The sequence below is a fragment of the Glarea lozoyensis genome (assembly GCF_000409485.1).
Source record: "Glarea lozoyensis ATCC 20868 chromosome Unknown GLAREA6, whole genome shotgun sequence".
Taxonomy (NCBI): domain Eukaryota; kingdom Fungi; phylum Ascomycota; class Leotiomycetes; order Helotiales; family Helotiaceae; genus Glarea; species Glarea lozoyensis.
In genome coordinates, this window is record NW_007361001.1 from 1,923,351 (window position 1) to 1,949,116 (window position 25,766).

Here is a 25,766-nt window from a genome sequence, read left to right on the forward strand (position 1 = left end):
TGACGTCGATCTCAAAGCCAACCCTTTTCGCTACCAAAATACGACACTAGATACGACGTACCTCTAACTTTCTATCTTCATTTCATATCCTCTCATACCATCTCATAGTCTATATACCCCATCTCAAACCTCAAACCTCAAACTCAACTTCACTCCTCACACCCATTCAAGCTTATCGCCCATCACTTCATCAAGATAACACCACAAACATCATGCCCCCCACAATCTTCACACGCATAAAACAATCCCTCAGCCCACGAACTTCAGAATTCAAAGCCAAAGACAAAGCAAGTCTAGATGACTTTCCCGTCCCACCACAAACCACTCGTCGAAGAACCAATTCTCTGGATCGGAGCAGACATCGAGTAGAAGATGTAAGACATGTGGGTGACCGACCTTCAACCTCACGGGCGACGACGAAAAGAGATGTGAGATCATTTTCAAGGCCCAGAACTGCTCACTCGCCGAGTTTCAAGCCAGATAAGATGCCAGAGATGCCTAACCCAACGAAAATGTTCTCACCACTACATCTCCAATCTCAAACCCCATCACCAACACATACCCCGTCACTCACCCCACCACCACCCCCCTCAACCCGACACCGCTCAAACCCGCACCACCACCGCCCCCCACCAATCCCCATCCCCAGCGCCTCCCTCCTGCACCTCCCCTCCAGCCTCTCACCACGCGAGCTCTCTCGGAAAGGAAGTGCGGCTAAACCGTCCGCGGCGGCAGAACTGTCGGAGTTAGCTATGATGGCGCGACTCATCAGCGGGGAATCAGCGTCGTCGAAGGAGGATGAGAGTAAAGGAGGAAGGGGGAGACTGAGTCCGGGAGTGAGGATGCCGGGGTCGCCGGGGTTTCGGGAGGAGGAGTTGAGGGAGTGGGAGAGGAGAGGGTTGGATATGTTGGAGTGAGTGAGTGATGTGTGGCGTTTAGAGTTGGGTGATTTGATTTGAGGAGTGTTTAGATGATGGGATTTCGTTGGGTAGAAAGGTTGCGTTTGGGTAATGGGATGGGTTATATGGCGTAGAATGGTGTTCAGAGAATGACTTAGTGGAAATAGAAGTAGACGACATATATTAATATAGAGACAGTGGTAAAAGGTTGACAATGAGTTTTACTAACACTACAAACACAGTATCAAGTTTTCATAAAAATGTGTATTTGTTCTACTATGCAAACGTAGGTAATTTTGTGCGGGTAACGCTTTTCAGAAATCAAATTATACAAAACACACCGACTGCTCCTATTTTCACGTTTCTTTTTCTTTCTTTTTTTTCTTTTTGGGTAGACTATTGTTCATCGGCGGAGCGAAAACTCGTTTACTAACTAGCTTTGCTACCCCTCAAGGGCTTCGCAGTTTTGGCTTCGTAAGCATCGCCGCGCCCTCTACCACGACCACCTCGACCACCACGTCCACCACGACCTCTGCCTCTATATTCCGGATCATAATTAAATCCTTGATAACCACTTGCTCGAGGACCACTAGGGCGCTCGTCTTGCTCATAAGATTCATCATAATTGTAAGGTCGTGATCTGATCTCATATGGTCTACGACCAGGTGATTGATCTCGTTCACGGCTATTGCCCCGACTTCGGATCTTACGATCATCATCATACCTCGTACGTGATGGTTCTCTGGGTCGACCGTCACGGCGATCGAAAGATGATCGTCGGGAGGTGCCATCCGATCTAGGTCGGTTGGGCTCAAAACCCTCGCTTTCCCTATATCCAACTTCTGAAACACGTTCATTAGTGCGGGCTACCTTTACAGCCATTTGTTTTGGCGAATCTCCCACATCGCTATGAGAGCGCTTATTAGATTGGCTTGGTGTACTTCGAGACGGAAGAATTTGGCTGTTAATTCTCGCGACCTCAATCTTGATCTGGCCCGGAGGTGGCATCATAGACGCTTGGACGGGTGTGGGTGCTATTGCGCCTCTTTCTTCGATGGCAATCTCCTCTATGAGCTGCCTCCGCTCTTCGTCCAAAGCTGCAAGTTTGCGTCGACGTTCTAAAACCTTAGTTCTGTATTCTACGTTATGAAAACCTGTAACTATGAGCCACTCTCTCACATCCTGATCTTCAGGAACCGGGCCAACGATTGAGCGCGGAGCTGCGGGCTCTTCTTCCCTCACCACCATGGACTGCTCAGGTTCTTTTCTCAATACCAAGGACTGTTCCGGTTTGCTGAAACTTTCGTCGCCAGATTGCTTACGCGATGGTTGAGGTTCTCTTTCTGACTCGAGGTAGGCCCTCTGTCCAGTCCGATATCTTGACTCCGGTGTGGGTTTTTCCCGTTGGGAATATATCTCTCTTTCATTCTCATTATATGCCTTCCGCTCCGGCTGCCGGTTTTGTTGGGGAATCCGTTCCTGTCGGGATGGCTCATCTCGATGCTCGTTAAGACGTTGAGATCTTGGCTGGGTCGGTAAGTCAACCCGTGTTGAAGTCGCCTCTCGGTGAGAAGGTCGGCCTGGAGTCGGTTTGGGTATCTGCTCGTTTTGCGCCTGGCCGTTTATAGCCTGCCTATCGGTGTTATTGGGCGCAGACAGAGATTTGTTCGAATCTTTTGGTGGCGGCTTTTCAGGCGGCGCGTCTTCAACTATCTCTCCCTCGGATATCTCTGAAACGGAGCGTGAACGAAGATTACGGCCATCACCATTTGAAATCACTGCAGTATCAACGCCGTTTTTCTTAGCCACGATGCTATTACTAGCAGGTTTGGAAACTGTCTTGGGACTCCCTAGGGAAAGTGCGCGCGTAGTGGTAGAACTCGACGATCGGGATGGCATTTTTGGTTTGGAACTAGACGCAGGGTTTTCAGTAGACTTTGCTTCAGGTAAGGATGATGCTGGGTTTGGTTGGGGGGCCGAAAATTCTGAGATGAGCGCATTGAGAGCTCGCTCATTGTTTTCAGTCACGTTTGAGGGGGTTTTAGGAGAACCGCGCAACGAGCTTGCCGGATTTGCAGATATCGGCGTTTTGGCGCTGGCACTCTTTCCAGGCAGCACTGGAGGGGTACCTGAGCGTCCTTCCCTCCCCTTCAAAAGTCTCGCCTTTAACTCGGCAGCTCTTGCATTGATTTGTGCAGGTCGGGAATGTTCGGCGTTTGTAGGAGTTTGTAGAGGATTGGATTGGGGTAGGGAGTACTGTGTAAAGAACTGGTCAGCAACATAGTTTTGATGGTGGGTCATGTCGCAGAAGTGGAAGAGAGTAAAAATTCTTGTTGTGCGACACTTACTTGAGAGACGGGGCTCATGAATTGATTTTGAAGAAACGCTGCGCGGGCAAGTAAGCTTAAAACAGGCCAGGAGATGTCTGCAAGTCTTCACCATTCCCGTTCTCGTAGTTTGCTTGATTATTTGGGGGAAATATAGCCTGTGGCATGCTAGGAAAAGCTGGTTGAGATAGAGACGTCGTGGGAGCATTTCCAAACGGCGACATGCTTTGAAAATTATTAAAGTCTTCCGGGCTTAGGCCGATTGGAATCTGGCCATTGACCCCAAACGCATTGGAGTTTGGCCACATCTGTACGTGTCTCTCTCTCGAACGGCTATCTATTCGATCTGCTTAATTTATGGATGTTGGTTTTGGTTTGCGAACATCGATCGCGTACGCTGGGAGGAGAGTGCGTGAACTCGCGTTGCGAATTGATCGAACGTGGCAAAAATTAGGGTGAAGAGTATAGACAACGGTTTGCATATAGCCCGTCAGTAGGAGTCCGTTTGAACAGTTGCCTCGGGATGGTGATGAATGAGAAAGACTGTCCAATGTTGAGTTTGCGCTGAGTTGGAAGGGGACGTCCCACTAGCGCGTCCTTGGTATTTGGCAAGGATCATCTATTGGGTGAACTCATTTACAAGTGCCAAGACATGGGAATGTAATCAGCTTCAAAAGGAAGGTTAGTCGAGAATACATGCTCAGAGCTCTTGAGCTCTTTCTATTGTTATTGTGGTGAACTAGGACATTTCTTCGAATCCGGATACCCCTGATTTCAAGCTGGGGGAAGGAATGACGCAAATAAGCCCCCTTGAATGATCGCATACATGACCATGTATCGAACAGCGACTGAACCTAAACCTCCATCTTTCTTTTCCACTAATGAGACACCGTACCAGACCCAGACCGGAAATGACGAAGATATTCTGGAGATGATTTGCACGTGAGCAGTAGTTAGTGTTAAAAGAGCCAACAAAAGTTGAGAAATTGCCATATTGCGCAGAGTTGGAGACATGCTCGAGTTGGTTTCCTTGAATACAAGCGACTGCGTGGAAGTGAAGGTCCATATACTGGATTTGACGAGAAACGCAAACATTGGTGCTGCGATGAGGAATAATGGAATATTTGATGTCGTCCAGTATCGAAAAGGACCGACGTTCCTGTCATCGTTAGATCCGGGAGAATATAGGGAAACATCGAATAAGATACACACCAGTAGTAATCCTGCACAAAGGTGTATATGCTTGGTAGTACATTTCCACACCAGGGTCTGGTTGAGGACACGTTTGATTCGAGGCAGTACTCAGTGTAGGCAATATACTGTGGGAGGATAAATCCACTAGCCACAAACAAGCCGCCCATACCTGTAAAGACTAGTCGACGTATTGAAGCGAAGTTAAAGCTATACTGCAGATTCCATATGATTTTGCTTGCCTCCTCAAGTAATAGCAGCCCGTTCAGTATTCCATTACTTCTGAACGTAGTGGCAATTCCAAAAGCAATCCCGGAAAGAAGAATCAGAGCATCATGTCCTACAGAGGCTGGCCTTCCGGCGGTTGAACTTTGCACGAAGAGCAAGCTGCCTGCAAAACTCAACATGGCACAGGAGCTCTCAGCATAAGGAGCGGAAAGGAAAAGACCAGCCGGAGACAAAATGTGCAATACAGCAGCAACAAGACCGAACCGGACATTGCGCGCTGGGAAGATGGCGATTGTGAGCTTGAAGAGTAGCAATGTCGATACCAGATGCGACAAGTGTGCTATGAAAATAGCCACGACGACTTCTAAGGTATCATAGCGAGGGATTCCAAGGAGCACAATACCTATCAATTATCAACAATTTTGCTTTTTGGGATTAAGATACTAATTACCATTCGCGATAAGTTTGATCAGTCTGGTAAAGCCCCATCCAAATGCCCATTCTTGCTCAAAAACGTATCCGCGCTTGGAGGCCTGTACGAAATATATGGCGTCCCATCTTGTCAACTTGGAGCTCACATAAGACACTGCTTGTGAAAGACCTGTCGGATGCTCTAGATTTCCGTGCGACGGCTTCCACGGCGGAAGCAAAAGTGTCGAGGTGTCATAGCCAGGGCCTGGACTGCAACAGGCAAGGAGGATAAGCAGGGTCTTCCAGACGATAAAAAGAACGACCAGACTCCGGAGTGGATTTTCTAGCAGGCGGGAAGACTGCAGAAAATGTACCATCTTGGTGCGGTCAGAAGTTTTTTCCTGCAGGACTAGTGGTTGAAGATGCAGATGTGCTTGAATGTTTGAACAACAGCGGTGAAGCAGAATTCTCGCTTGACAGTTTGGAGCACGATCCCGTCAGACCGTGAGCCGCATTCATAAATTCGGTATTTTGCGCATCCTGCTTTGGCAGTTTACGGTATATTGAAATTAAATTTGAGCAAAGCCTAAAAGCTTTCTGAAATGATTAGTCACTAATGTCGTAGAGAAATATTTGCACATAGTGTTGTCTCATCGAATTATGCTAGTAATGTTTCAATGACAATTTAGGCGCGTCAGCGGCTCAGCATGGATCCTGTCACGGAATGGATAGCACCTGGGCATGTCATAAAAGTCTACCAATGACAGGATCAGTAAATGATGGTGCAAATCATGTTTGGCAAGAAACTAGACGTGTGTATAAGCTTTTACCACCAACTTTTAGTTACCGAGGTTACAAATGTACTCGCTTTGTTCGATACTTAAGGCAGATAGATGTATAATCGTCGGCGTTTACTGATTCAGCCAGCTAGTGCAGACCGACACGTGCCAAACAAGCTTGATTGGACAAGTCCCGCAGCGGAAACAATCGAGTGCCGGTGCCGTGAATGGACGAATAACGGACTCTTCGTAGCCCGAATATCCGCACATGTTTATGTAAAGCAACCACAACTCTGCGAGAGAATTTTCTATTGAAATCTTTAATTGTAAAAATGGATTATCCCCGACAATATCTAGTAATATAGGTAATCATCAGATTAAAGGCCTGATACTAGTTCATTTTCGACCATCAATCGAACGGACTAATAATTGCTGCTGTTTCGGGCTATGCGAATACGCGAGTACGGAATCGAGCTCCTCACAATTCAGGGCTGCAGTTGGAGCTTCCGATACGCTGCTGGTGCGTTGCCGCAAGCTAAGAGTGCGGGGATGTGTGCATGCCTGATCTGACCATCCAAATAATACTTGGCTTCTTATTCGTAGAGACGCCATATTGAACATATTTTATTTTCTGCATCTATTGCTCGCTCTTCTGCCGACTGTTATTTATCGTCTACGAGCCTTTTCCGTAAATCGCGCACACAGTTGTGGGATCATACGTCGATATAGAATTGTCTAGCCCGGTGTTTCCGAGCCTTTGGATGACTCGGTTTCCCGACAGAAAACAATGTCCGCGACCCTGGACTCTCTTACTTCCAGGTTGGCCATAATCCATCCCACAGCAGCCGTCATCTTTCCCTTCGCATGGTCGAACGTGGCACAATTGTGCGATCGGTCTTGTCTTCTGCTGGTCGTACTAAAAGTACGGCCCAGACATTTTCCAGAAGTCGGACTTTGGCTGACAGCTCTAGGGTCCAATCGTATAGCTCCGCAAGGGGGGCCTTGCTTTTGATTTCACTGCACAGTCCACACCACGAGAATATCATCTCACCTCCTTTCGGCCTCCAATCCTTCTGACACCTCTCTTCCGCGAGCATCCGGTCGTCTGCTTTGCATCTTTCGATGCTCAAATCACATACAAGATACTAGATATACTGAGAAGGAACCCAACGTTGCTCAAGCCTCTGTCCCACGTCAGCCTTATTCGTACCCACACAGCTTCTAAGATTGCCATTGACAGCCCCGCCGCTCCCCAATGCTCTTGACCAAAACTTCCCCTCGGACAACCTCCCCCGGGACAACAACAACGCGAAATCGACTGACGACTTCTGTCGTTTTGGAAGGCGCCCATCAGTTGGGCGCCCTTTCCCAATTGAATCAAGATGTTTCTACTATCGTCCGCGGCCTCGATGCATGGCCATGAGTTTAGTCCCCCTCAAGAAAGTAATGACATACCAAGAAGAAGCCCATTACCCCGAAGAAATACGACTTACGCCGAATCTATATTACTCAAGTCAAAACCCCGACTTGGGCGACCCTTGTCAGAACAGTTACATCGAAGTAGTGAACCCGTCGTGCGTTTTCAGGAACCAGAGTCGGACGCAATGAGCGATGATGGCAGATCCGTGGCCAATTCCGAAATCACCGTGTCGTCGACCGTCGATGGAAGAAAGAGAAGGAGAAGATCCATCCGAACCAGCACTGCCTTTCAGTTGGCTCATCCAGCACCTACGTTAACGCAGAAGCAACGGCTCCTGCAAATCCGTCCAAAATTACTATTCCAAATACAGCGACTTTCAGCAGATGCTAGGCCCATACCCACTATCGATGTAGTTCCTTCCACTGTAGTCGTCCCGCGACTGATCAAGAAGTTTCCGAGAATGTTCAGAGGAAAGGGAACGCTGGGCGCAAATGACGTTATGTTGTTGAGGAGTGAAGAGTATAGTACGCCGGATACACGCAGTGTGGATGAAGTCGAATCGGATGATGAAGGACTCGCGAACCGAGAGCTGGTAGCTGTCATTTGTGCCTTGGATAGAGGTCATGGTGGATCTTCTGGGAAAGCCGAGATAGTGTTAAACGATGGATCGGTCTGGGAAGCCACACCAATGACCAACAATCTCTATGAGTTTGTTCATACCGATGCAAACGGCAACCGAACGACGGCTCGCTGGGTGAAAAGAAATGGAGCTCGCAAGAGTGTAGATTTAACCGAAGCAGCCATCAACAGTACGAACAGCGATGATTTTAGATTTACCTTTAGCATCATAAATCCTCTTTCACGTCGGCACCCGATCATGGCGAGTCTAACGCCGAGCAAGCTTGATATACCCGACACTTATATGTCAGTATCGTCTTCATCGGCCAATGCTCCTCCAACATCATCGAGCAGACACTTCCCCGACGAAGTCTCAACAACGACTGATGAAGAGACTACGACGGATCGGGTCACTTGTATGGTTGACGAAAATCTTCGAAATCTTATTCAAGTAACAGGGGTATGGGTTGCTCTTCGTCGAGGATTATCGCCATACTTCAAATACAACGACCCACTCGCATCTATATGCAGCCCGTCTTCTACTAGCTTACGAGGTTGTGGCCGAGCCAGGTCAATGTCTTTGACTCCCGAGACATTCCAGACGAGTCCTGCAATGAGTCTCGCAGGCACTTTAGACTCTAAGACGAGCCTGGGGGCTCTTGGTGGTAAACTTCGACGAAGTTCAGTAAGAGCTAGTCCGGCAAGCGGTGCGTCGTCTCCGATCGAAAGAGATTCAATGCCAAAAAGATCGATATCTACAGGCAGTGCATTCATGCAACGTGCAGCAGCAAGAAAGGTCAATGGTAACACCCACAGCACCGTGGTCAGCGACAGTGAGGGCGAAAACTCATTTGGGCCACCAAAGCGAGCTATGACGGACGGCTATATATCATCAAAGTCGTCATTCTCAAACCACAATGGCCAGCTGCATTTACCTGGCTCGAGTTCCGCCACTCCACCAGACACCCCGACCAAGCCAAGACGTCAGGTTCAGTCTGCTTATATACCTACGAGCGCTCTTCAGCACAGTTACACCAATGGGCAATTTGAGAGACACAGCATGGATGCCGCTGATAACACGGTCGTTGCAGCTGCAGCTCCGCAGAAAACGAAACCTGGTAAATGGAAATCATTTACGAATCTTTTCAAACGCTCCCGTCGACACGCTGTTTGAGCACCCTCAAAATCAATCTTGCGCTTCTTAGTACAATTATTTATAGCTCGAATAGCTTATTACCACTCCAGAATTTTGTTTCCTTTGTTATCGAAATCAACCTCAGCATTAGGATAGCGGTGGTGTTCGGATTGCATATTACCGGATAGGATATCCTGTTGGAGTTGATTGATTTGGGAATTGTATATAACTTTTTTGGTGCCGGCCCAACTGGTGACTGGACGTAAGGTGAATGAATACAACCTTGTCTCACACAACTTAATTGTTTCGCAAATCGCAATGTGATCTTTGTCTGACAGTGAGGCGGGACTCGGGAGCTTGAGCGGGGATTAGATACGTAGTGGCCCGTGCCTAGCCAGACTGTACGCATCAGCGCTGCGACCTGCTCTAAATAATGGCAAATATGAAGCTACTGAAATAAAGAAATAGTCATATATCAAGAAGAGTGTCCTCCTCGTCTATAAAATTACATTCATCGAATAATTCATTCTTGAAAAGTGCCTTTGTAAGCAACTTCTGTGCATTCACCATATTCACTTTGTACCGGGTGTTGGTGTCCATGCAACCGTCAATCACCTCACCATCTGCAACCGCGACGAGGCTACCAATCTTCAACTCTCGTGCTACATTGGCCACAAATCATCCACACTTTTTCATCTTCGACACTTGACGCTAATGTGAAGAACCGATCTGGTTGCACGAACTTTCCGTTTGATCGGTCGAGACTACGTAGGTATCATTTCCTTCTTTGAAGCTAAGCTCTACTGTAGTCCAAACTTGTCCATTGCTGCTGCCGTGGGTTCTTCTTTTCCAATACCTTCCTTCAACCTCCAATGGTGTGGTGTATTATTAGCTGATTTGCTAACATCATGGATTGTGTAGGGCCACCTCGAAAGAGGCTGAAGCGATCAATCGACTCGAGACTGTCTCCAGGAGCAGCACGACCCATAATGGAGGACGAAAGCTATGCAAATGGTCGCAGCCATGCCCAACTGCTTCAGAATATGTTGCAGAATGGAGGTGCGAACGACACCATATCGCGAGCCACATCCCCAGGTCATGGAGTCAATGGAAATGACAAACAGAAACGCTACCGAACGCGGACATATCCATACTTCCAGCACCTGCCATATAAAGCGGAGGAAGAAGCTGAGAGAGATGCAGCTCTCGAGGAGATTCTAAAGCAACTGTACACTGCGATCAAAGCAGAGGACATATCACCAGGCGCTGTTCATTGGACGAGAGAGCTCCGAGGATGGCTCAACCTCAAATTTGAGATTACGAGAACTTTGCGCGTGAAGCTCGTCAAGCTTTACTATATGCTTGCACTAGCTCCTGGGTTGGACTATGCCGCCGCGGAGCGATTCGAGAGCATGTTTCGTACACTTACCAAGTAAGCCCCGGCCCGGTCCGTTCCTACCCTGCCCCATTGACTAACTATTCCAAGGAGAAAGCATTATCTTAAGCCCGGTGAGGATCTAGTGCTGGATTGGCGACCATTGTGGAAACAAATTAAAGATATCGTGCTGCCGTATGAGGTTGCAACACACCAATCGGCACGGAAACGCAGTCACAAAAATATCGCCAGCATGTGTACATATGCGTACCAGTACTTTGATGCATCCGAAAGACAAGCTATGCTGGATGAGATTTTGCCTTTCTTCAGCACTTCTGAAATTACGGGTGCCTTCATTGTGATGGGAGCATTGAATATGTTGATGCCGACTCATCCTGCACCAAATGAACCCGGCCAGTTACAGCCCCAAGATTACCTCCCGACATTCTTTCATTTATGGTCATTGGTAAACCGATCGAAAGCCTTCGATGTGATCTTCTTTGATATATTCTCCCGCCTAGCCCGAGATTCGTTGGAATGCGAACACATCGAGTTCTCTGAGTATGGCATTTTTACTAAGGACCAGTCAGATTTAATTTTTACAGCATTATTACGGCTGACAGAAATTCCTGTCGGTCAAGCAACCTCTCCATACTGCCAAATGGTAGACCTTGGCGCTGGTCTTGGTTTATATCTTGAAAAAGACAAAAAGAAGAATCCCATAGGTTATGCTATTGCGAGATGGGTAGTAATGTCATTATCGCCTTCTTGCATTGACAAACCAGGTTCAATACTTTCCAATTTAGAAGGCATGATGGAATCGATTGATACTTTCTTCCACCCCTCCAATCAAGGAAACTGGACAGATATGTTAGCACAAATCGTCTTCCATTTGGTGGACTTTTTCGTTATGCGGTGGAACAAAGAACAGAGTGGTGAGATGGCGACTCCTCCAGAACGTCGTATAAACGCTGAGCTCAAAAGACGTTTTGTGCTTAGTTTGAAGGAAGTCATGTTTATGGGCCTTTTTTCTAAGAAGTCCAAGCCATTGAATTACTTCTTTGGAGCTATTCAAGGACTAGCTTACCTGGAGCCTCACTTGATTCTTCCAGGAGCTCTTCAGCGGTTTTACCCCTCACTACAGGGATTAGTAGAGGTCCATCGAACGCAATCATCTCTTTGTGGACTGCAGATGACAGCAAATGTTATGTCCAAGCACAAGGGACTACGTTGCCATGTCACTGCCTTATTAGCCTTAGCGTTACCAGGTATTGATGCCAACGATTTGTCGAAAACTCAGCATACGCTCAATTTTATTCAGTCTGTCGCATACAGTATACCATTTGCCGACCTTACAAATTCATCGGATGAAATCCATGATACTACGCTAGCAATTCAATGGGTGCAGGGTGAGATGGAACGTATGGAACGGGAGGGTCCTAATGTTCAGATTGATTATACAACTGAGCTGAGCGATGAAGATGAGGAAAATATCCTGCGATCTTCTACGGCTGGATTTGGCGAATTTGTTATGGCTTTACTCGGAAAGGTCTTCACTCTTCTAGAAAATCTTCCTGAAGCATCTCGCGTTCGATCAGGATCTCCGGAGGAAGCGGTCATCAACACACTTCCTGCTGCGTTGACTCCCTTATTTGCGGCGCTCTCACCTGAGAACTTTGATAAAGCTCTAGACAAGGTGGCTTCTTTTGTTCAGAACCATGTTGTCCATCAAGCCCGGGACGCTATGGCATTCATTTGTAATGCTCTCTGCAAAGCCAACCCCGAGAAAACATTGAAGAGATTTGTTCCCATGCTAGTTGTTGGCATTCGCAATGAAATCGATACTAATGATGCTGCATCCGACCGCAGTAGCGGTACTGATGTACTCCCTCGAGATCGAGCATTGGTATGGCATATTAGTATGCTCAGCATGATTATCGTTCATGTCGGTGATACGCTCATGCCTTACAAGACCGAGTTATACGACATCGCTCTTTACATGCAAGAGAAATGCAAAGGAATTCCGACGATTCACATCTCCAATTACATTCACCACTTTCTTCTCAACCTTACCCTCATCTACCCGGTTGACGGAGCATTATACGAACCCGAAGTCTTTGAGAAGGGACTTGATGTCAACGATTGGGGCAGACCCCTGGATCCACGGGACCTAACCATTAAGTGGCATTTGCCAAGTAAGGAAGAACTCGAATTCGCCGTTAAGCTGTTCGAGTCACAAGTTGACACAGCTGTATCGCGGTTAACAAACCTCATTAGCGACAGTCCAAAAATAAGTAGAAAGGGCAAGAATAAGGAATGGTCCGACGAGGTGTCGCGGAATCTTGCCCAGATACGGCTCATCATCTCTGGTGTCGCCACTCTGTTTGATCCTAAGAGAGCATCAGCTGGTACAGATCAAAATGGCGATAGTAACATGGATATTGTCGAACCAGAATTAGAGGACGAAAACCCACTCGCTGAAGCCGCTGAAGACGCCGAGACACGACCTCAGTTCCATTACCGTGCGGGTTATCTGCTTGAGAAAGATAGTGCTTTGTACAATCACATCCACTCTTTACGCGAAGACGTGGGCCATTTACTCTCCAAAATACATAACTTCTTGGTTGAGCAGCAGGAAGATGACGTTGCCTGCTTTACAGCACTCTACTCCGCTTACCGCACCTGGATAATCGATGTGGGTAATGAGCGCTCCGCCCATATGCTTGAGCGTGTCACGAGACTATACGCGAGCGACATTCGAGCCTTCAAGATTAGTGGCCTGCGAAAAGTATATCCTCGGCCACTTCTTGTAAGACGAGCTGGAATCTATCATTTCCATCGAGTCAAGCACAATTCTTCTGCAAGACACAAATCAGAACTTGACAAAACGTTGCTGTTGGAGCTAGCCGCGTCAGCTGTTTCTTCCTATGCTGAAGTCCGAGTCAATGCACAATCAGCTTTGGAGGCGGCGCTGAAAAGTCTTTTAGCAGGACGTACACTCGTAGTCGCGCCACTGTTGAGTACCTTTCGGCAAGCGCTCGAGACTGATGATTTCGATCGTATCAAGGGGTCATTATACACTTTGTTCTTCGGTAGTCTTACTAAGACGATTTCGAGGGATTGGCGATATGCTCCCGAGTTGATCGAGCTCTACATTAAATCAGCTTCGGTTGATAAACCCTCGATAGCAAAGATCAGTGGTCAGTCTCTCTATGGTGGCTTGGCAGAATTCGGTAAATCTTTAGAGCATTATATGGTGATTGATCAAGACCTCGTCGAGACTATTGCGCCACCCGAGGATTGTAGTCAAAAGATTACTTCTCGAAACAGCTTCATCAAAGAAAGAAGAAGTAAGGTCGAGGCGAAAAAGGCGGCACTATCGCTGAGACTTATCGATATCTGCAAGAACTCACATTGGAGGATAGCTGCGCGATGTGCAATATTCATCTTGAACAGTGGTCTTCGAATCCAGACACTTGCATCGCCAGCTTTGATTGACCTTGCTGTCAAAGGTTCCATTGATGATCATCCAGGGCTTAGGTCTAGCTATGGTGAAGCATTCATCCGAATTTTCCTCTTCATCGAGACGCGAGCGGTCTATGGCCACAGTGCAGAGAAGCATATCCGCGAAGAGGAGACCCAAGAAAATAGATTAGAAGTGGAGGTGAAAAACGGCGACTCGACTTGGACAGAGGAGTATCTTGCCGCATTTGCAAAGCCTGGATTACCTGATTACTTTGTTGATCGCGACTTTCCGGGTTGGCTGGTCTGGGGCAAGAGCTTCAGGGCCGTAAAGGGCCGGCCGGTCGAATTCGAAGATTACGACGACTTAGAGAACAATGTCCGTTCGCAAATCGGTGGACTTTTGACACGGGACTGGTATTCAAAGTACTTTGGATACATGAAGCAGGAACCGAGAGACGCCACTGCCGATCGATTCCGCGTTCAGAATGCTGCTCTGCTAATCCAAACGTTTGATCTTACCCTTAGGGGTGTCACTGCTGCCACTTTTGAGGACATTAAAGAATTGATTGCGGCGGTTTTTGAGGATGGGACCGATAAACATCAACACCGGGCCACTGCGGAAATTATGGCCGCGCTCCTAATATGCGTGATGGAGTCACCAGTGGAAGTTCGTGACAAGGTTTGGAGTTACGGAGTCCCGTTTTTGATGAAAATTTTCGATGACGGGCTGACGCCTGAGAATATCACTTACTGGATGACTTGCCTGCATATGATTATTGGAGGAAAGGATCCAAGGCAAGCTCGAGAGATCTACGAACAGCTTATATCCTTCCGGTTAGACATGTCTTCCAACGCTGCTTTCAAGGAGAGCTCCAAGATTCAACTACTAGAGTTTGCAATTCAAGATGCTGGATGGCATTTCCGCTTCGAGATGCCTATTTTGGAAGATTTTCTCGCACATATCGACCATCCATACAAATCCGTAAGAGAGGCCATTGGACGTACTATTGCGGCCATCTATCGTACGCGTTACTATGAAGCATTCAAAGATGTTCCCACTTTGCTTGCCGCTAATAAAGCTGCATCATCAATTGGTATCAAACCGTACACGCCAAGCGAACATTTTGGCTCAACTGTCAAAGACGTGTTCGAGCGACTGGAAGTCTGGCGTAAGGAGAGAACTCCTGGTGACCAGGCGCCATCATCATACACTTCTGGTAGCAAGACGGTCTTGTTATGGCTAGATACTACCTTCCAATCCCACGAGTGTACGCAGCTTCTGGATTATATCCCTGATGTCTTCATGGAACAAGTTCTGCATATGATGGATGTCAAGGAAGATATTGAACTGCAGCGCCTTGCTTATCAGGTCTTCCGTCATCTACCAAACATTCCTTTCCCAGCTGGAGAGGATGGGAACTTCGTCAACGCTCTCGTTCGCATCGGCAAAACCTCCACATCATGGCATCAACGCCTACGTACCCTGATCAACATGCAAATCCTCTATTTCCGTCGCATCTTCCTCATCCGTACTGAACAACAAGAAGCTCTCTTCGCCGCCGTAGCCGATATGCTCGAAGACTCCCAGCATGAAGTCCGAATGGGCGCTTCCACTACCCTTGCGGGTATGATCCGCTGTTCCCCTGTCGCTCTCCGCAATAACATCCTTCCGACCCTGAAAACAAAATTTACCACAGCCTTGCGCAAAAACCCTATGCCCAAGAAAACTCCCGGTACTAGTACACCGGTCAATACCAATCAACAAGTTATTCGCCGTCATGCTGCTGTACTCGGTTTAGGGGCTTTGGTAAATGCGTTTCCATATGCAACACCACCTCCTGAGTGGATGCCTGAGATTCTCGCTATGCTTGCTAGCAAGGCAGCCAATGACGCTGGTGCAATTGGAAAGACTGTCAAGACTATCCTTGCGGATTTTAAGAAGACGAGACAGGACACTTGGGTCACTGATCAAAGGGTTAGTCTGTCCTATTCCTTGTGCTTTTACACAGCTAACATTTTATCTAGTATTTCACTACGGAGCAATTGGAGGATCTAGAAGGTGTCTTGTGGAAATCATATTTTGCGTGATGGGATAGACAAATGGACTGAATTGCTAGATGGTTTGGGAAGCGCGTGATGGGATGGATGGATGGATGGGATCATGGAATTGTATAATTGTGATATAACTACAGCAGTCTTGGCCATTTTCTTTTCAGCTCCAAACCGTGTAATTATTGCAAGGGCGTGAGTGAGCATGCAGGATAATTATAAAGTAATATACCTGTATATTACTCCGTTTTCTCTAGGCTCAAGAGGGGTGTGTATTAGGTTAAGGCCGTGTTTACTCACCTAAAAAAGCGACAATTGTTGTCGAATTGTGAAGTTCTAGCGTAAGCCTAGTAGGGGTTAAAGTACACTAAAGGCTGGCGTACAAGGGTATCCCTTAGCTCTATAGCGAGTACCCTGAATGCGCTTCCTCGTCCTTTCTGACACAGCTAGATACCTAGGCTTTATTATAATGCCAAAACTCCATTTTTTGAAATTAGAGCGGCCACAGCGCGGTATAGTCTCTGCGATCGAATAAAGACCAATACCTCACCTCTAATTAAGCGCACAGAGATCCGGTCAGCAACGGTGTGGTTATAGTAATTTCGGTAAGTTGTGAAAAGGGACATTGGTCTGTGCGCAGTAGTATCTGCCTATATGTCTTTCAGCGATCGTTAATGTCCCTCCTCCCTCACAACCATCCCCTCCCAGTACAATCATCATCTAAATCGGGTACAAGCTTCAACAACCAACAATGTCTAGCCCTGCGCGGAGGCAAACCCTACGCGCAACAAAACTATACTATGGATCCCTTTCAATACGAGCCGCTTCAGCCTAACGGTAACCAAATACGCCTGCTCTGCTTCTCGGACGATCCCGGCGGTCAGCTTAGCTACACTCTCAAAACCTTCAAACTCGATGAATGCCCTCCATACGAGGCTCTGTCTTATACATGGGGACCCGCACTCCCAACTAAAATTATATCCTTGAATGAAAGGCCTCATGAGGTCCGAGAAAATCTGGGGGACTTCCTTGACTGCGTTACACGAACTGGCATCACGATCCTCGACGGTGACGGTATGCTACTGCGTCCAACATATCTATGGGTTGATCAGATTTGTATCGATCAATCCTCGAATGGAGAGAAATCACATCAGGTTGAGCGTATGGGCGAAATTTATAAGCAGGCCCAGCGTGTGATTGTGTGGCTAGGTTGCGATGACCAGGATAGTGATACAGCAATGCGACTGATAGCGGATATTAGTCTCATACAAGGACGAATTCACAGAGAAGATTTCCCTAATTACCTTACTTTTTTGGCGGCTTCTTTCAACAAGTATAAAGACGACCTCCCAAGGCTCCTCGCTGATCGCCAGAGTCTTGAAAACTTCCTACACCGACCATATTGGAGTCGTCTCTGGATCGTCCAAGAGTTTGTGCTAGCCCAAGATCTGTTGCTTGTTTGTGGCTCTCACGCCCTTATGTTGACTTCCCTCACTACCTTTATTTGGGTTTCTGGATTGCCATCGTGGTTTTCAGGGCACAGCATTATAACTTTCCCAAGTTCAGTGTATAGTCTTTTTGAAGCGAGACGTGGAAGGAAGGCCGGTGTTAAGTTCTCATTGCCTAATTTATTGCGTGATTTCTCGGCGATGGAATGCGAAAATCCACGCGACAAGGTATACGGCTTGCTGGGATTGTGCGATGGAAATGTTCAAATTGATATCGACTATGACAAACCATCGGATGAACTGTTCCGAGATCTGTTTCTTACGTCTAATTACATCAAATGCTACAGTGAAGGGTGGTTTTTACAACTCGCTGAAGAAATGGGTGTAAAGTGGAACCTTCCAAAACCTAGGTGGTCAACGAATTTCAATGAATAGGTTATTGTTTTTTAACTACATCTCTTCAGGTACGTTTCAAAAGCATGAAAAACGCTCCAGCAGCTAAGCTAGGAAAGAATGAGCAGCTTAGCAAACCCCAACTACTCCTCTTTCGCAACCCACACATAGGATCTTGCCAGTGGCTGTAAATCCAGATAAAAAGCGTGAACAAATTCACCCATTGGAAAACATCCCAGTACTTAAAGTAAGACCGCGGTTTGGTTGTCTGATCGCACGAGAGCGAAAACGTCGGACAGGATTATGAGCATAAGTACAATTAAAATAGCAAAGATTACGAGAATATATACCAGCCCCCCTTCTAGTCCATATTCGATATCATTACATAACCTTAAGGATAATATAGCCTTGAACCAGTTAGCGAAGTCTGCTTAAGAGATTAAGGCTACACTCATTTAGGGACATTACTGATAGGATAGGGAACTGAATCAGGGCAATTATTGTGTTATTTGTGAATTAGCTCCTAATATTATGTCAGAAAAAAATTTTATACTCATACTCATGCAGAATTGCTTCAGGGATGAGATCGGGTCAACTTAGCGTCATGCAGGATGTAAGCCCAGAGAAACGTGGGGTTGTTTTACGGATTACGTGAATAGGGACTGCCATTTCACCGCCATCTCGTCTCGCTTTTCGAGCGCCAACCATCTCGCTTTTTGAGCGCCATCCATCTCGCTTTTCGAGCGCCATCCATCTCGATTTTTGAGCGCCATCTCGACTTGCGGGTTGAAAATTCTACATTCTGGTTATACTGTCCATCGTCCTGTTGGAAACGTCAAAAACGGCTGTAGCAATTGCCCGATCATACAGCATGCTACATCTTACTGAATCCAGGCGCAAATTTCATATTTGAGAGCACCATTCTGAAACGAGCCTCCACGGCTGACAAGAACAGTTTTCTTCTTGCTAAGACTTATAATCATGGTGTCTAGACGTATAGTTCATAGTGTAATCACATACAGCTAAGAGATACTTTGCGCTAAATATCTGTCTCGTAACCGGGTGTATACGTTACTACTAACATCATTCAAAATAGTTACCTGACCTTTTTCTGTCTATTTTTACCCTCCAAAGTAGTCACAAAGAATTGTCAGATCCTCCTTCTCAAATCGTCAATGTTGTCATTAGCGAGTAAATCCCCGACCGATCATGTCTCAAAGAAAGTTCTTTGACTACATTCTTTTCATCAAAGTCAGATCTTTGACTTTAACAATGCGATTATAAACTCCGTAACAAAGAACATGACGAACAATTCCGGACTCAGAGGATATTACCACCCTCCCCTTCCACCACCTCTGCCAGCTACGTACGCCCTCATGCCCCTCCTCCCCGATTTCTCCCCCACAGACTACCTCATCAACTGGCCCCCCTCCCATCTAAACACCATCACCATGCTCCCCGACCTCATCTTCCCCGTCCTTGATTTGCCTATACAGCCTCATCTAGATCCCACAGCAGCCCAAGGAACCCTCCCAAACTTATTCTGTGGTAATCCATGTTACTGCTACAAGAAAACTTGTGCGTTTGCGTCGAGGGGTGGGTTTGGGAAGTATTGTGGTGGAAGGAAGGGACCGGTTGTTTTGCCTGTGAAGGCGAGTGGTGAGGGAGATGGGGGCTCGTTTGGATTTATGGCGTGGTTTGCGAAATTTTGCGGGATGAGAAAAGGTAAGAAGAATTCTGGTGCTGGTCTTGAAGCTGGAGAGGCGAGTGTTGAAGCTGATGATGAGACGACACCTCTTTTGGGGGGCAGGTGAGGAAGGCGGGTTCTGCGTTCTTTTAGATTCATTCATCCTTCCAGATTCCAGAATTTGTTTGCTGACCTCCACTCACTCCTTTGCCAGTATTTCTTTTCTACATGTCCAACGCTGCTTAACCATGCATTCTGTGTTATTCTCGCCTGGCTTTTGAGTTTTGAGGGCCATTACTGATACTTTGATGAGTAAGTGGAATGGGTTTATCTTGCTTGAAGAATAAGAACAGTTTAGTGCAAAAGTTACAAAAAAAACATGAAGTTAGAAACGAGAAAGTGACTTGACAGGTAGGGAAATACCATACGTTTGGATTAGCATTTTAATTGCCGAGCTTCTTCCAATAACATATGAGGGTTGAAAGTTATCTTTATGGATCAAATGTCTTCCCTTGAGCATTAAACGTCAACTTGAAATGAGGTGTGTTCTTAGTGATGAACACTTCGGGTTTAATCGTTGTGATACGGCTTAAATAGAAAGTCTTTAGGCAACGGATGTATAAAATCTCTCTTGCTGTGTTGTTTTAACGACGTCATTTATCCTAATAGAAGGCTTCCAATGAAGATAGAGTCAGTAACCGAACCTCTTGTTACTTTGCCGATCAGTCGCAGACGTCTTCAAAGCAAAGACAAAATCAGATTAGATTCAGCGGTTTCCGTTACTAATTTTCCGGTTCAATTAAGATCCTAGACATTGATTCTTACAATCAAAATTCCGCGTATGCCACACATTTGAGGCACCAGCAGTTTTCTTCGCCCTGTGAAGCGAGTCACAATCACACAAAGCAGTGTCAGAAATGGATTTCCGTTCTCTTAGCCGTATGTGGTGACATGATTCTTGTGGCCACCAACCGGTTGAATCCCAGTAATAAGTACGCAAAAATGGTACCTTCGTACTAGATATTGCCCTCTGGGATGGCAGTTGAAGGGAATGCATTCTGAGTGTAGCCGTTCCTCCAGCTTCGTCGGGTCTGTTCCAGAATGGTCACAATCATGTATCATGTCTGATAACTGGTAACCCTCTAGATTCGCTCATGCGGATCTCCGGTGTGAGACGGAGTTTGTTGAGCCACATCGCCAGTAAGTCACAGGAAAGCAACGCCCGACTTATAAGGAAGGGGCTGAAGGGGCACTTATGACTGCATTCAATCAATTGGCTTAGTGCACCCCTGCCTGCATATCTCGATTCAACATCCCACGCGTCGTATAGTGCATGCAGCTCGTCCAATAAAAATTGCCTCTCGGCCGACTCAGGCTCTCTCAGCACCAGCTATTGTATTCTTTTAGGGCATGCCTGCCATGTTGTACAGTTAGGATCTGGGTACTCTCACTCCTCATCTGTTCCCCTGAAACCGAAAGTTGCGGTACTTGGATATCCTTAGCTACGTCGCAAAGAGAAGTTTCGGCTTTTTTCGGCGAAATATCTATTTAGAAATTTTGATACGAATACAGTTTAAGGAACATTCAACTTTCTTGCTGTGTTGTGCATTGGTTAATTAAAACCAAGTGTTTACTTGAAGAGCTCCACTGATTACAAGCGAGATCTGGGTCCAGAACTGAGAACTAACAGCTACTAACGGCCAATAGATCGAGTTACATAAATGATTCCGAAGAAGAAATAACAGCAAAAGCTCTTTTGCATAAGTCTGTCATGTTTCCAAACCAGTCATGATTGTTCGCCTCCTTACCCAAAAATAAAGGGTCCATGATTCTTCAATATTTTAATGATTTCCTCAATTCAACCCCATGTCAAACACCATCACAGATACCCAATTTCCTAAACTCCTTTCCTAAATCGAAAATGTATTCCAAGTGTCATTGTGTCATTTATCGGTGGTTCGCTCGGTCCAATTGTACTACAATAGTTGGATCAATTAGAGATGGTTCTTGCTACTTCGTATTGACAGAATTAAAATGCGACAACTTGACAAGAAAAGAGGTGATAATGACTTGAGAAGAGCCATGAAAGAGAACGAACAATGATATACCTTCCAGGACAACACGACGAGCATTTAACATGATCCCTCCTCTCTGAAAAATAGCCAGAATTCCAATTACTACTTGGAGAATCCCGATCGTGATCGTAATCGCAAGTTCAGCCGACATAGTGGTTGATATAGAAATCGTTATTTATTGCTTGAGTGAGTAAAACTCTGGTCTGCGGGTCGATTTGTACCGTATCAAAGTTGGTGTTCGGATATAAAGTCTGCGGGCTTCTACATTATATGCAATCTCAAGACTTTTGGAATGGAGCTGTGAAGTTTAATGAAGAGGATCTCGGATTTAAACGCGACTGAACTGACGGATATGCTAAGGTTAAAGCTGGAGAAAAGATTGCCAGGGTTCCAGTTGAGCCAACCCCCTAGCCACTGCACGTTATGCTGCAGGAAGAGTTGGTTTCTGCATCCAATGACCTGTTGAGATCGGTAAAACGACAGGCCTCTGTCATGACGCCGCATATCCAGTCGTGAACAAATGAAATGCAAGGCAGGGAGTATGATTCGTTGCCAATCAGTAAAAGAGCATCTCTCGTATCACAAAAGATGTGCCGTCTGAAAGCACACTCACTTCACCTTATCTGGTCTTTAACTCCCATTTGGCAATATGTGGCATTAATAATTGCTTCTGGTGCATGCGGGGCACAATTGGATAATATACATCACCTCTAGCACTTCCACATCTGATGCATCGCCTACAAATTTATTACTTGCTACGTTTAACGTCATATTTACAGAAGGTACCCAGCATTGAGCACTCACTTGCATCTGTGTACTCTGCGTACGTGTGCGATTTAGTTTTTGGGAGCACATCACTCCACGACTAGAAGGTCTCATATTTCGATTCGGGCAGTAACCTTATATTCTTGAGCCTGTAAGGCCCAGTACAGAGATAGCTTCAAGATCTTCTCGCGTTCAGTTTGTCTGAATTTTACTTTTCGTCCACTAGTTGTCAGCCTCAGAGTCCTTCATAGACTGTGGAATGATAAGCGAGGATCTCGATTATGGCTGCACCTGCACCAGACTGCTCAACAAGGTCTCGATTCTGGCCGCACTTGAACCAGACTGCCTAATAAACTAGGCTTGCTGAACGACGAAGAATGAATGTCACGACGCTCCACTCAGCCGGTGTCTTCTTTCTTTCTTACATGTCCTGATGACCAAGTTAGCTCGACGAAGTGTGATTTACGCCAAGCTTCTAAGCAACGAACCTTTGCAAATTATTGCAATGTTTTCCTTTTTTTTGTTTGAAGATTCTTGAGTCTTTGTGGACAATTCATCCCCTTCCTCCTATGATTACCGATGAGTAATTCTTGGAGCTATCTTGATATAACGGAACTCAAACGTTCGGTCCAACGACTCACTTCATCATTCTTTCCTGGTGGAAGCGAAGAGAAGTATCGGACAAGGAAGCACGACTGTCGTGACCTGAATCCTAGAGCGACATGACAACAATGCTTCCAAATCCAAACTGAATGAGCCCAGAAATTCATTGTATCAGATTGCGGGATTGGATATGCTTACGCATAAAAAAGAAGCAAGGTGTTCTTGGTTCTACGAAGCGGAGAGTAGCCCCAGATTAGTTGGCAACGACATATACATACATATGGCCGATTACGTTATAAAAAAGGATATGAAAGAAAGTTGTATTTGCAGCACTAAGAGATAAAAGAGCGCGGAGGCATCCAAACAGCAACCAGCATGACTCAAAGGGGTCGATACCGTCTTGAAAGTCACGGTTATATGCATAAGTACTTGCTTGGCTTTCTTTGGGACCTCCTTCCAGGGTCTGCGGCAGGGGTTGAGAGCAAACACTTCCATGCAACTTAAAAACCTCAGAATTTCTCCTTTTCAGATGCACAGTATGGCGAACGAGACCTCAGACGAGAAAGGCAAACCAGCAACAACCATAGCATCAGCAGATCCCATGCTTCAGCTCGACGACGAGAGCCTCGCTCTAAAGCTACAAATCGAAGAGGTCGAAGCTCAACGCGAGCGTCAAACTGGGAAATGGGCTGAAGGAAATCCTCCTGATCATGCACTGGCATTCGATAACTACGAGGCTGAGTTGAAGACACTGGCAACGCGAGTTGAGGATATGAAGCTTGCTCACAGCATTACCTATGCAATGGAAACCGATGCTACAGCTATCGAGGAATTGAGAGCTCAAGAAAAGCAGTCTATCGAAGACCGACAAGTTGCTTTAAGCTTGAACGAAGGCGAAGCTCTTCCGCACCAGGATTCCAACGAATTGCTTGAAATGGGTGGTTTCGCAGCGGAATCGGGACAATGGGACCATGTACTGCGGGATATTGAGTCTTCGAAATCCGACATGGACTGTGCTAGCACTGTCGCTGGCCCTTCGACTCCACACGTTTACCGCCAGGGAGCTATCCTAGATCGACTGCAACAACTGAAAATCGACTGCAGCGTTTGTGGCGAGCCCAATCATCCTCACACTACTCTGCGTTTGGATTGTGGTGATGTTTATTGCAGACCGTGCCTCAAGTCCTTTTTTCTTCGTGTTGCAAAGGATGAAACGTTGTTTCCGCCAAAATGTCATGGTCGACCAATTGACATTTCAGCTATCCTGACAGAATTCTCAGTCGAAGAGCTGGCCTCCTATAGAGAAGCCGAGATTGAGTTCAACAGCGCCGATCGTTTCTATTGCGCCGATCCGGAATGCGCGAAGTTCATTCCTCCGTCGCAGCGAACTCGGGATGTTGCTACCTGTGTGGTCTGTAACGCTAGAACATGCATCCACTGCAAATCCTTAGCACATAATGGAGACTGTCCAGTAGATGAAGCAAGACAAAGTCTCATTGCATTTGCGGAAGAGCAAGGCTGGAGACGCTGTTTTGGATGTGGTGAGATGGTATTTCGATATGAGGGCTGCAATCATATGACGTGAGTGAACCTTCCGTTTCTCGCCATTATCTCAAGACTAACTTACTGCACAGCTGTAGATGCAAAGCCGAGTTCTGTTACCCATGTGGTGTAAAGTGGAAAGAATGCAAATGCGGAGACTGGGAAGAGGGCCTATTGGACCAAAGAGCTCAACAGGTTGTTGACAGAGAGGCGCCAGCAAATTTAGAGCCTGCAGCTCGTCAACGGCGCGTTGTCGATATGGCACAGGAATTGCGAGAGAACCATGAATGCAATCACAGCGGCAAGTTTACCAGGATTGAAGGTTCACGTCGTGGTCGTGTCTGCGAGATATGCGGTACAAGACATCGCAAGTACATCTTACCTTGTAAACGTTGCCACATGTTAGCTTGCGAAGACTGTAGGCGCTACAGAGTCTCTAGACGCTAATCTGGCATTTTCGATACAGCAAATTGTAGCGGAGACGCTTTCTAGTCAAGTGGAAACTTAATAATTTCTCCTCAACTATGGGGTACAGAAGAGTGTTGGCATTTCTGAGGTGTTCATTGGTGATTGAGTTGCAGTTTCCGAGCATCAAACGTCATGATATATTGTTAGATTTTTGGGAGAAGTGTGCGGTTGTCGGATATTGTTTTCAAACTCCACAACGGAATGTGCATGTGGCATAGCAAATAAATGGAGTCCTCTAAGGCTGTCAGAGATTCTCTTTCCCCACCTTAGGGCGTAGTACTTTGAATCTGGCCTGACCTGTCGAATATCGAGAATGCAATTCAATCAAATTCGTCAATGAACCTCAATTCGAGTATTTGAAACAGCACCATAATTCGCATCATCCAAGCTACGCAAAATTGACCATAATATCGATTTCAACCTTCCTCGGGAACCATAGATACCTCGAACGCAGAGGCCTGTGAATACAACACAGCTGTAATAATGCAGATAGAGCTGTGATAATCCAGGCGTACCGTCATCGTTTACGACGTAGAGCTACAGCCTTTTCTTAAAAAGTATCAAACCAGTTGTTGCCAATCTGCACCAAGATTTTCCAGGACATGCGAATTCGCCTGCTAAAAGCTGAGACCGAAAAAGCACATAATCGCTAAATCCAGTTGTCTTCTTTTCATTTCTTCTCGTTTGGGTCGGGTGCATACTGAGCGGTCAAGTTGTTTGCAGTATACTGCCAGAGTTACACAATATGTGTGTACCCATGTCTTGCAGGCAATTCATATCTCCGTTTGCTCAGTCCATCTTTTAGCTTGCTTCCTGAAATAGTTCAACACCTTTAATGTCCAGCAAACGACATACGCAAGAGGTATATCAGCCATAATTGCCGCTTAA

General features: G+C 46.3%; 8 protein-coding genes across 8 annotated transcripts; 6 read left to right on the forward strand and 2 right to left on the reverse strand.

Annotated features, from left to right (window-relative positions):
• Nucleotides 1-212: 212 nt before the first annotated feature.
• On the forward strand, nucleotides 213-917 carry GLAREA_02950 (uncharacterized protein; the record flags this gene model as incomplete). Its single annotated transcript, XM_008088035.1, has 1 exon — nucleotides 213-917. The coding sequence occupies one exon, from the start codon at nucleotides 213-215 to the stop codon at nucleotides 915-917; it is 705 nt and encodes a 234-aa protein (XP_008086226.1).
• A 411-nt stretch (nucleotides 918-1,328) lies between these two features.
• Nucleotides 1,329-3,265, reverse strand: GLAREA_02951 (uncharacterized protein; the record flags this gene model as incomplete). Its single annotated transcript, XM_008088036.1, has 2 exons — nucleotides 1,329-3,155; nucleotides 3,248-3,265. 2 exons carry the CDS (start codon nucleotides 3,263-3,265, stop codon nucleotides 1,329-1,331), a joined length of 1,845 nt encoding a protein of 614 aa, XP_008086227.1.
• A 735-nt stretch (nucleotides 3,266-4,000) lies between these two features.
• Nucleotides 4,001-5,433, reverse strand: GLAREA_02952 (uncharacterized protein; the record flags this gene model as incomplete). The annotated part of the gene is made up of 3 exons (XM_008088037.1): nucleotides 4,001-4,385; nucleotides 4,439-5,048; nucleotides 5,097-5,433. 3 exons carry the CDS (start codon nucleotides 5,431-5,433, stop codon nucleotides 4,001-4,003), a joined length of 1,332 nt encoding a protein of 443 aa, XP_008086228.1.
• Nucleotides 5,434-7,217: 1,784 nt separating this feature from the next.
• GLAREA_02953 (uncharacterized protein) lies at nucleotides 7,218-9,047 on the forward strand (the record flags this gene model as incomplete). The annotated part of the gene is made up of 1 exon (XM_008088038.1): nucleotides 7,218-9,047. The coding sequence occupies one exon, from the start codon at nucleotides 7,218-7,220 to the stop codon at nucleotides 9,045-9,047; it is 1,830 nt and encodes a 609-aa protein (XP_008086229.1).
• Nucleotides 9,048-9,916: 869 nt separating this feature from the next.
• GLAREA_02954 (ARM repeat-containing protein) lies at nucleotides 9,917-15,936 on the forward strand (the record flags this gene model as incomplete). The annotated part of the gene is made up of 3 exons (XM_008088039.1): nucleotides 9,917-10,440; nucleotides 10,495-15,823; nucleotides 15,874-15,936. 3 exons carry the CDS (start codon nucleotides 9,917-9,919, stop codon nucleotides 15,934-15,936), a joined length of 5,916 nt encoding a protein of 1,971 aa, XP_008086230.1.
• Nucleotides 15,937-16,697: 761 nt separating this feature from the next.
• Nucleotides 16,698-17,780, forward strand: GLAREA_02955 (uncharacterized protein; the record flags this gene model as incomplete). Its single annotated transcript, XM_008088040.1, has 1 exon — nucleotides 16,698-17,780. One exon carries the CDS (start codon nucleotides 16,698-16,700, stop codon nucleotides 17,778-17,780), a length of 1,083 nt encoding a protein of 360 aa, XP_008086231.1.
• Nucleotides 17,781-19,039: 1,259 nt separating this feature from the next.
• On the forward strand, nucleotides 19,040-19,552 carry GLAREA_02956 (uncharacterized protein; the record flags this gene model as incomplete). The annotated part of the gene is made up of 1 exon (XM_008088041.1): nucleotides 19,040-19,552. One exon carries the CDS (start codon nucleotides 19,040-19,042, stop codon nucleotides 19,550-19,552), a length of 513 nt encoding a protein of 170 aa, XP_008086232.1.
• Nucleotides 19,553-23,406: 3,854 nt separating this feature from the next.
• Nucleotides 23,407-24,886, forward strand: GLAREA_02957 (RING/U-box; the record flags this gene model as incomplete). Its single annotated transcript, XM_008088042.1, has 3 exons — nucleotides 23,407-24,449; nucleotides 24,503-24,811; nucleotides 24,877-24,886. The coding sequence occupies 3 exons, from the start codon at nucleotides 23,407-23,409 to the stop codon at nucleotides 24,884-24,886; spliced, it is 1,362 nt and encodes a 453-aa protein (XP_008086233.1).
• Between the last annotated feature and the right edge of the window lie 880 nt (nucleotides 24,887-25,766).